We start from the raw sequence: 11,082 nt of genomic DNA, 5'->3' as shown, positions 1-11,082 counted from the left end.
GCTTTCCTTCCCAGACAGACTCTGTCTACTTCGTTATGTGGCTGAAAGAAGGAGCTCATACGCCAGTGTACAGGTGAGTAGGTGACTCATTGTCATTTTAACCTTAATAAGAGCTCATAGAACCGTATGATAGTTCAGGATATACAGGGTCGATCTCATGAGCAGGTAGTCGTGAGGTCGAGTCCCGGGATTTGTTGCGGGCTATGTCGCGGTGGTTCTTGACTTTCTTAGCCAAGCGGGGAGGCGAACTAACACCGGTCTTAAAAAAAAAATCTTACTCTTTACTCAGTGGAACTGAGATAAAAAAAAAAAAAATTGAGTGTGCATATATAAAGATACACGCCTCTGTGCTTAGTTTTATTTATCATGAATGTACCATTGTACCTCAACCGAGGCAGTACGGTGACAGACACAATCTAAACCCTAGTAAAACATTTCAACTTCAGACCGCTCTCTCCTATTGACATTCCTTTGCCCATATCAGCACAAATGCAGAGCCGCAGGAATGTAAAACAAACCGCGGAAAACCGATTGATGAAACACAACGTCAGCACACAGCGTGACCTATATTCCTTCCATATGCAACATCTCGGATTTTTCTTTCCTACACTAACCTATGCAGGGGTGGGGGGTGGGGGGTGGGGGAGGGGAAAGGATGAGTGGTGGGGGGAAGGATGAGGGATGGAGGAAGGAGGGATTAGGAAAGGGGGAGAGATGAGGGAAGGAGGGATGGGGGAGACCGAATGATTGGGGAAGGAGGGATGGGGGAAGACCGAGGGATTGGGGAAGGAGGAGGGATGGGGGAAGAATGCGAGATGGGGAGGAAAGGAGGAATAGGAGAAGAAGGAGGGATGGGGGAAGAAAAACGGATGGGGAAGAATGAGGAATGGGGGAGGAAAGAGGGATGGGTGAAGATGGAGGGACGGGGGAAGATGGAGGGACGTAGGATGAAGGAAGGGGAAAAAAAGTGGGAAAGAAGAGAGAGGAGTTAGGGAGGAGAGAGGAAGTGGGGAGGAGAGAGGAAGTGGGGAGGAGAGAGGAAGTGGGGAGGAGAGAGGAAGTGGGGAGGAGAGAGGAAGTGGGGAGGAGAGAGGAGGTGGGGAGGAGAGAGGAGGTGGGGAGGAGAGAGGAGGTGGGGAGGAGAGAGGAGGTGGGGAGGAGAGAGGAGGTGGGGAGGAGAGAGGAGGTGGGGAGGAGAGAGGAGGTGGGGAGGAGAGAGGAGGTGGGGAGGAGCGAGGCTGTGGGGAGGAGAGAGGAGGTGGGGAGGAGAGAGGAGGTGGGGAGGAGAGAGGTGGGGAGGAGAAAGGAGGTGGGGAGGAGAGGAGGTGGGGAGGGGAGAGAGGAGGTGGGGAGGAGAGAGGAGGTGGGGAGGAGAGAGGAGGTGGGGAGGAGAGAGGAGGTGGGGAGGAGAGAGGAGGTGGGGAGGAGAGAGGAGGGGTGGAGAGAGGAGGTGGGGAGGAGAGAGGAGGTGGGGAGGAGAGAGGAGGTGGGGGGGAGAGAGGAGGTGGGGGGGAGGAGGTGGGGAGGTGGAGGTGGGGAGGAGAGAGGAGGTTGGGGGGAGGAGAGGAGGTGGGGAGAGGGAGAGAGGAGGTGGGGAGAGAGAGGAGGTGAGGGAGAGAGGAGGTGGGGGAGAGAGGGAGAGAGGAGGTGGGGAGGAGAGAGGAGGTGGGGAGGAGAGAGGAGGTGGGGAAGAGAGAGGAGGTGGGGAAGAGAGAGGAGGTGGGGAAGAGAGAGGAGGTGGGGAAGAGAGAGGAGGTGGGGAAGAGAGAGGAGGTGGGGAAGAGAGAGGAGGTGGGGAGGAGAGAGGAGGTGGGGAGGAGAGAGGAGGTGGGGAGGAGAGAGGAGGTAGGGAGGAGAGAGGAGGTGGGGAGGAGAGAGGAGGTGGGGAGGAGAGAGGAGGTGGGGAGGAGAGAGGAGGTGGGGAGGAGAGAGGAGGTGGGGAGGAGAGAGGATGTGGGGAGGAGAGGAGGTGGGGAGGAGAGGGGAGGTGGGAGGAGAGAGGAGGTGGGAGGAGAGAGGAGGTGGGAGGAGAGAGGAGGTGGGGAGGAGAGAGGAGGTGGGGAGGAGAGAGGAGGGGTGGAGAGAGGATGAGGGGAGGAGAGAGGAGGAGGTACGGAGAGAGGAGGTGAAGAGGAGAGAGGAGGTGGGGAGGAGAGAGGAGGTGGGGAGGAGAGAGGAGGTAGGGAGGAGAGAGGAGGTGGGGAGGAGAGAGGAGGTGGGGAGGAGCGAGGAGGTGGGGAGGAGAGAGGAGGTGGGAATGAGAGAGGAGGTGGGGTGGAGAGAGGATGTGGGGAGGAGAGAGGAGGTGGGAATGAGAGAGGAGGTGGAGAGGAGAGAGGAGGTGGGGAAGAGAAATGAGGTGGGGAAGAGAGAGGAGGTGGGGTGGAGAGAGGAGGTGGGGAGGAGAGAGGAGGTGGGGAGGAGAGAGGAGGTGGGGAGGAGAGAGGAGGTGGGGAGGAGAGAGGGTGTGGGAAGGAGAGAGAAGGTGGGGAGGAGAGAGAAGGTGGGGAGGAGAGAGGAGGTGGGAATGAGAGAGGAGGTGGGAATGAGAGAGGAGGTGGGGAGGAGAGAGGAGGTGGGGAGGAGAGAGGATATGGGGAGGAGAGAGGATATGGGGAGGAGAGAGGAGGTAGGGAGGAAAGAGGAAGTGGGGAGAAGAGTGGAGATGGGGAGGAGAGAGGAGGTGGGGAGAAGAGAGGAGAGAGGAGGTGAGGAAGAGAGAAGAGATTGGGAGGAGAGAGAAGAAGGTGGAGCCGTTAAAAGAAAACAGGAAGTAGGGGAATGTAAGAGTTGGAAAGAGGAATTGGAGGAAGAAGACTTGAGAAGAGTTGTAGCAGTGGGAAGAGGATGAAGAAAATAGTGGGAAAGAAGAGGTGGGGTGGAAAAGGGGAAAGAGGACAGGAAAAGAGGAGGTAGGAGAGGAAGAGTTGGGGAGAAGAGGTGAGATGGGAGGAGAGAGAATGGAGGAAGATGGAGAAGGAGGAGGAGGAAGAGAAGAAACGAGGGTAAGGAGAGCAAAGAAGAAGAGTGAGGTGAAGGAGGAGGAGGAGGAGGAGGAGGGGAAGAAGAAGAAATGAGGGTTGGGAGAGCAGAGAAGAAGAGTGAGGTGGAGGAGGGAGGAGGAGAGAAGAGGAAAGGAGGAGGAGGGGGTGAGAAGGAAAAGGAGGAAAAAGGAAGAACGAACGAAGGAGGTTGGGTGTGTGATTGAAGGACAAAAGTAACGGAAGGAGAGAGTGAGGAGGAGGAGGAGGAGGAGGAGGAGGAGGAGGAGGAGGAGGAGGAGGAGGAGGAGGAGGAGGAGGAGGAGGAGGGGAGGAGGAGGAGGAGGAGGAGGAGGAGGAGGAGGAGGAGGAGGAGGAGGAGGAGGAGGAGGAGGAGGAGGAGGAGGAGGAGGATAGAGTAGGAGAAGATTCGAGGGAATAGGAGACAAAAGGTAAAAGTTAGGAGTAAGGAAGGAAGAAGAAGGACGAATGAAAAGGGAAGAAAGTGAGAGATATAGTGTAAGAAGAGGAGGATATAGGAAAGGAAAAGGAAGATAAAGAGAAGGAGGAGGATACAGGGGAAGAGGAAGATAAAGTGAAGGAGGAGGATACAGGGGAAGAGGAAGATAAAGTGAAGGAGGAGGATATAGGAGGGAGGGAGGAAAGAGGATGGAGGGGGGAGGAAGATGAAGAGAGGAGGGAGGAAGGAGGATGGGGAGGCAAGGAAAAGAGAGAGGGAAGGAAGACGGAGAGAGGAGGAGGAGGAGGGAGGGGGTGGGAGAGTTAGGGAGGTGACAAAATGTGGAAGGAGGTAGGGGAAGATTAGGATAAGGATTTAGGGTAAGGAGGAAAGGATATACAGGAAAGAAGACTATATAGGAGAAAGAGACTGTAGGAAGATAGGGATATAGGGGAGGAAGAGGATGTAGAAGGAGGATGATGATGTAAGGGTGAGGAGGAGAATAGGAGTGGGAGAAGAAGGATGTAAGGGGAAGGAGGATGTAAGGGGGAGGAGGAGGATTGTAAGGGGGAGGAGGAGGATGTAAGGGGGAGGAGGAGGATGTAAGAGGGAAGGAGGAGGATGTAAGGAGGAGGAGGAGGAGGATGTAAGGGGGAAGAGGAAAATATAAGAGGAAGGAGGAGAATATAAGGTGAAGGAGGAGAATATAAGGAGGAGGAGGAGGATGTAAGGAGGAGGAGGAGGAGGATGTAAGGGGGAGGAGGAGGATATAGGGTAGGATGATGTAGAGGAGGATGTAAGGAGAAGACAGATACAGGGGAAAGGAGAAGGATGTAGGGAAGAGGTGGAGGATATAAGAGGCAGAAAGAGGAGGACATGGGGGAGGATATAGGGGAGGAAGAGGAGGATATAGGGAAGGAAAAGGAAGATATAGGGGAGGAGGAGGAAAAGGAGGATATAGGGAAGAAAGGAAGATATAGAGGAGGAGGAAGAAAAAGGGGAGGAGGAGGAAGAGGATATAGGTGAGGAAGAGAAGGATGTTGTAGGAGGAGGAGGAGGAGGAGGTAAAGGGAAGTCCTTCAACTAGTATTGAGCTTTCTTCTCCCTCCCCTGCGAGTGTAGTACTGAAGATAGGCGAGGCAAATTTATCGTGATACAACTTGATACAAGAACTTGTTGAAGGAAAAAGAAAGGAAGAAGTGATGGTGAGCCGAAAGGGAAGAGGAGGAGGAACGTGAGGAAGAAAGGAGGAGAAGGAGGTGGAAGAGGAAGGGGGGAGGAAAAGGAGGGGATAAGGGGGAGGAAGAGGAAGAGGAGGAAGAGGAGGAGGAGGTGGACGAGGAAGGGGGGGAGGAAAAGGAGGGGATAAGGGGGAGGAAGAGGAGGAGGAGGAGGAGGAGCAGGAGGAGGGGATGAAGATAAGGAGGGGATGAGGATGTGGAGGGGATGAGGATGTGGAGGGGATGAGGATGAGGAGGCGATGAGAATGAGGAGGGAATGAGCATGGGGTGAGGATGAGGAGGGGATGAAGATGAAGAGGGGATGAGGATGAAGAGGGGATGAGGATGAAGAGGGGATGATGAGGAAGGGATGACGATGAGGAGAGGATGAGGATAAAGAGGGGGTGAGGATGAGGAAGGGGTGAGGATGAGGATGAGGGGATGAGGATAGGATGAGGATGAGGAGGGGATTAGGATGAACCACTCATTGTATTTCATTCACCATCATCCCTATCTCCCGCCCACTGCTCAGGGTCAGAAGCAATGCAGCAAGACACAGCACATCCACAGCAAGGCCGCTTGAAAACCATCTCTTCTTCACCTTGCTCCTTTTACTCCTCCTCCTCCTCTTTCTCCTCTTCCTCTTTTTGCTCCTCCTCTTTCTCCTCTTCCTCTTTTTGCTCCTCCTCTTTCTCCTCTTCCTCTTTTTGCTCCTCCTCTTTCTCCTCTTCCTCCTCTTCCTCTTTTTGCTCCTCCTCTTTCTCCTCTTCCTCTTTTTGCTCCTCCTCTTTCTCCTCTTCCTCCTCCTCCTCCTCCTCCTCCCCCTCCTCCTCCTCTTTCTCCTCTGCCTCCTCTTCCTCCTTTGCCTCCTCTGCCTCATAACCTCCCCTTCTCCTTCCCTCTTTCATCCATCTTCCCTTTCCCCTTCCCCCTCCTCTTTCCCGTCCTCCTACTCATTCTCCCCACTCTCTTTCCCCTCCTCCTACCCTTCTTCCCCTCCTAATCTTACTTCCACTCTTCCTCCTCCTCCTCCCATTCCTCCCCCTCCCACTCCTCCCCCGCCCACTACTATTCGTTCTCTCCTCCTCCCTATACTCCTCCCTCTCTTCCCCATCCTCCTCCCCTCCTCCCCATAGTCCTCCCCTCCTCCCCATACTCCTCATCTCCTCCCCATACTCCTCCCCTCCTTCCCATACTCCTCCCCTCCTCCCCATACTCCTCCCCTCCTCCCCTCCTCCCCTCCTCCCCTCCTCCCCATACTCCTCACCTCCTCCCCATACTCCTCCCCTCCTCCCCACCTCCTCCCTCTCTTCCCTATCCTCCTCACCTCGTCCCCATATTCCTCCCCTTCCCCCTCACCTCCCCCCTCACCTCCTCCCCTTCTTCCCCTACTTCCCCTCCTTTTCCTCCTCCTCCTCTTTCCCCTCCTATAACCCTTCTTCCCCTCCTACTCCTACTTCCTCTCCTTCCCTCCCATTCCTCCTCCCTCCCACTCCTCCCTCCCACTCCTCCCTCCCACTCCTCCCTCCCACTCTTTCTTCCTCCCACTCCTCCTCCCTCCCACTCCTCCTCCCTCCCACTCCTCCTCCCTCCCACTCCTCCTCCCTCCCACTCCTCCTCCCTCCCACTCCTCCTCCCTCCCACTCCTCCTCCCTCCCACTCCTTCTCCCTCCCACTCCTTTTCCCTCCCACTCCTCCTCCCTCCCACTCCTCCTCCCTCCCACTCCTCCTCCCTCCCACTGCTATTCTTTCTCCCCCTTCCCACCGTAAATTTTCCAAACACTTCATTCCAAAGACATGTCGACGTTAGTAAAAGTTCTGTTTAATGAAAATGCACACGTAAGAAAACAAACAAACAAGCAAATAAAGAAGTAATTAATTAGATGAATAGGTATTTAAATAGTTTTTATTATTTATGTGTTAACTAACTGATTTGCTAGATATTTGATAGATAAATGAACGAAACGTTCAACACATACTTGTTACATTTCATTATCCCAATAGTAACTTGTAGAAAAAGAGAAAACTTTGATTCAATTATCAGTAATCTTCCAAAGATAGTTATGTTATTATTGAATTAAAATTCCAAACCATTGTTTTGTACTGTATATGAAGGTCTGCATGTCATAATGTCGCTTATGGTTTCATTGTCTGTTGTCTCCTCTCGGGCCCATCAGACATACAACCCTCAGAAGCTGACACTCTTTCTCTCTTTAACAATTTCATATGTATTTCTTGCATTTTTATCATATATGGAGACTTTGACAGTCGGAAACTGGTCTACTCTTCCTACCACATCGGCCCGGTGACACAAAAACAGTCCTACACTGACATAACACAGACAGGAGTCTAAAGATTCTTTCCATAGAGATCTGTGGCAGGTTCTGTGGATCGTGGTGTTATGCGTTTCTCACTCGATGAAACTCGAAAGAATAATTCATTCTTTTCTCTTCCACATCTTCCACACAGCCATGACTATCGAGGTGGAGACGCCGCTACTCCACAAGTGTGGAGGGACAACTCCAACCCCACTGCTGGAAGAGCCTCCTTCATCACCTCCACATCGCCTCCTGTTCTTCTCCTTCATCGGGTAGAGTTGAAGGATGCTGGAGTGTACCGTTGCAGAGTAGATTTCGGTCACTCTCCTACTCGCAACACTCGAGTTAATCTTACTGTCATAGGTAAGTATGGGGAATCACACTACGGGTCTTTTCACACGCATCGACTTTTTGCCGTGCGCCGTCCACGACACGACGTCTTGATCTCAAGTAATCATGGGTGTCTGTGGACGCTTTCAAACGTCAAGACCATGACCACAACTTTTCGCTGTGCATCGTCCATGACACGATGTCGTGATCTCAAATAACTATGGGTATCTATGGACGCTTTCACACGCCACGACCACGTGTGAAAACGTTCATAGACACTTATGGCTATTCGAGGTCATGACGTCATGTTACGGACAGCGCACGGCGAAAAGTCGATACGTGTGCGCTGGGGAGCATAACCAGAAACGTTCTGGTCTTGTATTCGCTGAGTTGAGGGTTCGAATCCCGCACTCGTATTCGATTCCGAGTAGTGAATGTTACCTACCTTAACAGTCCAAACGCATAGTGCATAGATGATTGCTTCGGCCTCAGCTATGGGCCTCATGGCGTAAACTCCCCGCCCTCTAAGATGCATGATTTATACATGAATCATACTTCCTATGATTTGTTTACTGAAAATTGTTTGTCATGATGATGTTATAGAACAATTTGGGTAATGACTGGTAGCAGGTTCATACATCATAGTTGTACTTAGGCAGTATACTAGGGAAATGTGTTTTTATCATATATTACAAATCAGAAGTCCCCCTTGCTTCACACAATAGTTCTATATAAGTAATGTACATGGAAAATATGTTATTATACTCCTACATTACAATGTAGACACCTTGCTTATTACTTGTTACAAAATGGACACTATACTTACTTCACGTAACATTTGTACATAGGTAATTTACTCAGGAAATTTATTCTATTTATATATTACAAACCTCGCTGGTTGAGCGGGTTAGAGCGTCGTTACTTGCGGCGAAGGTCGAGGGGATGGCGGTTCGAATCCTGCCACCGGCGAAGTTGAACCAAGGGTATGGTTCATTAAATTGCGCGCTACAAAGTCCTCTGTGAAGAGGCACCGTCCTAGCCTTCCGATGGGAGGAGTTTGTGACGTTAAACCATATCATATTACAAAGCACTCTTTTTTTTCTTTCTTACAGTACCCCCCTCTCACGTCGAAATGGCCTGGGAACTGGGCGAAGGAGGTCTGGCCGGAAGTGCCAAGCGCTACGAGGGCGTCAAGGGCGTCACGGGCAATGCGACCGGGGCGACAATAGGACCCTTTCTTGAGGGCGAGGCGCCCGTGCTTCTCTGCTACGCCCGTGACGGTAAGTAGAAATGGCGCGACACTGAAGAAGGAGATGGTGTTTTTTTTTTTTTTTTTCCCATGAGCTTGGGGTTCAGATGGTTTTATTTGTACTTACTTAAGGTATATAGGAACGCGTAAGAATGTATACGCGTGTGTGATTCACTATTATTGTCTTGAACAACGAATTTAACTCGTAACCTTAACGGATAAGAGTTAAAAGGCTATATATGGCCCAATCTACGAGTAATGCTGTGCGTCAATGTACGTATGTGTTTGCGTGTATGTGTGTATGTGTGCGTGTGTGTGTGTTTTGTGTGTGTGTTTTGTGTGTGTGTGTGTGTGCGCGTGCGTATGATTTTGTATGTGCGTGTGTATTTGTATGTGTTTTTGTATGAGTGTGCGTATTTGTTTTTTATATATGCGTGTACGTTTGTGTATTGTTTGTGTGTTTGTGCTTGTGTTTGTATTGTATTATGTTTACACTGATGATTAGATAGGCAAGTCATTGGCACCAGTATTGTATGGGTGTATTGGTTCTAAAATTTTCATGCGAATTTTGTAATATGTTTTTATATCATTTAGTAACCATGCCACTTCTGATAAAGGAGTTAATTCATCTGATATCATTATAACTGAACTCAGCGTATTTTATGACAAATGTATTTTATATACATGCCCCCTACTCCGTAAAAGTTTTCTTGTGTAGGTCATTTTACAATTATAATTTTGTTTTTTATTTATTTATTTATTTGTTTATTGTCTAATGGTTTATTATAAATAGGCTATTAAGCTACCTGTTACAGGGTCAAATTATCCGTATATACATACATACATACATATATATATATATATATATATATATATATATATATATATATATATATATGTATATATATATAAGTCTAAATAAAAATATTCTTCTAAAAAACGCTGTGGAAGTCGGGGACAGGTGGTATTACGGTGACACTTTGTCCTAAAAATATTCTTGAAAAAGCGCTTGGGTAAGTCGGGGTCAGGTGGTATTCTTCTTCTCCTTCTTCTTCTTCTTCTTCTTCTTCTTCTTCTTCTTCTTCTTCTTCTTCTTCTTCTTCTTCTTCTTCTTCTTCTTCTTCTTCTTCTTCTTCTTCTTCTTCTTCTTCTTCTTCTTCTTCTTCTTCTTCTTCTTCTTCTTCTTCTTCTTCTTCTTCTTCTTCGCGTTCCTCTTCTTCTTCTTATTCTTCTTCTTCTTCTTCTTCTTCTTCTTCTTCTTCTTCTTCTTCTTCTTCTTCTTCTTCTTCTTCTTCTTCTTCTTCTTCACGTTCTTCTTCTTCTTCTTCGCGTTCTTCTTCTTCTTCTTCCTCGCGTTTTTCTTCGCGTTCTTCTTCGCGTTCTTCTTCGCATTCTTCTTCGCGTTCTTCTTCGCGTTCTTTTTCGCGTTCTTCTTCGCGTTCTTCTTCCTCGCGTTCTTCTTCCTCGCGTTCTTCTTCGCGTTCTTCTTCGCATTCTACTTCGCATTCTACTTCGTGTTCTTCTTCGCGTTCTTCTTCGCGTTCTTTTTACTCGCGTTCTTCTTCGTGCTGGGGATCCCGTGTTGGGGTTCCGCCCCGAGGCCGAGGCCGAAGGGGAAAACGAGGGATTAGAGCGCGGAAAGCTGCGGCCGTAGGCCGCCGTTTGCGCAGCCAAGCCCCCGTCGAAGCTCGCGGCTTGTATATATATATATATACATTTATATATATATATATATATATATATATATATATATATATATTTCACCTCCCCTGGTCACCACTGTCACTTAAATTTGACTTGTAATATCACTCGTCTCAAGGCCCCTTGCCTTCTTTTCCTGTAGTCTCACTATTTTCTAGGCCCCGTGCCTAGTTCTCTCGTCCTTTGGGTTAATAAAAGGGTGGTGAATTTTCTTTCTTCTTTCACTGTAATTTCACCTTCTGCTTACACTCGGGATCTCTTTTCTCTCGTCTCTACATCGTCTCCTGATCCTCTCTCGATCCTCTCTCCACACCCTCTCTATATCTTCTCTCTACACCCTCTTACGAGATCCCGTATCCTACGCTAAGCTACCTTCGTCTGACGTCACTAATTTTTCTAAACCAATCTCCGGTGACTTCTCAAATAAATGTCACTCCTTATGGGCGTGACTTTGAATTCATGCACCAATAGTTTTTTCCTCCTTCTCCACCTTGCACCAATCTGGAAAGCCATTACAATGCCACTAGCAAAATTGTTTATCTCAGCATTAGTCAAACGAAGCTAACCTGCGCTTACAGAGTTTGATTACATAATCGATTATAAAACAGTCACCACCGTCGGTGTGTTTACATAGACAAAACGTCGCCCTCACATAGACATAACATCGCCCTCGAGCAGGCGTCGAGTCTGAATTATTCTAATGCCCTAGCTCATTTCCATTCGTACACTACCGGCCTCTTACAGGGCTCGGCAGCTACCCTTGGTCGTCCCGACCAATTTCTTATTTCCCTCTTACAGGGCTTGCTAATATATTTCTAGAATA

At 49.4% G+C, this 11,082-nt stretch overlaps 1 protein-coding gene across 1 annotated transcript in view; it reads left to right on the top strand.

The window, feature by feature from the left end:
* LOC143027547 (neural cell adhesion molecule 2-like) overlaps positions 1 to 11,082 on the top strand; it is a 710,233-nt gene that overhangs the window by 17,371 nt on the left and 681,780 nt on the right. The window contains exons 2-4 of the mRNA XM_076188843.1: positions 1 to 73; positions 7,131 to 7,342; positions 8,422 to 8,589. The exon at positions 1 to 73 is cut by the window's left edge and continues 60 nt beyond it. Coding sequence (XP_076044958.1) covers positions 1 to 73; positions 7,131 to 7,342; positions 8,422 to 8,589 — 453 coding nt within the window. The remainder of the gene's footprint in view (positions 74 to 7,130; positions 7,343 to 8,421; positions 8,590 to 11,082) is intronic.

The sequence above is a fragment of the Oratosquilla oratoria genome, chromosome 1, assembly GCF_046742065.1.
Source record: "Oratosquilla oratoria isolate Oo_2021 chromosome 1, ASM4674206v1, whole genome shotgun sequence".
In the NCBI taxonomy this organism is placed as follows: Eukaryota; Metazoa; Arthropoda; class Malacostraca; order Stomatopoda; family Squillidae; genus Oratosquilla; species Oratosquilla oratoria.
The sequence above is the reverse complement of the archived record's forward strand: the minus strand, read 5'-3'. Positions and strand labels throughout refer to the sequence as shown.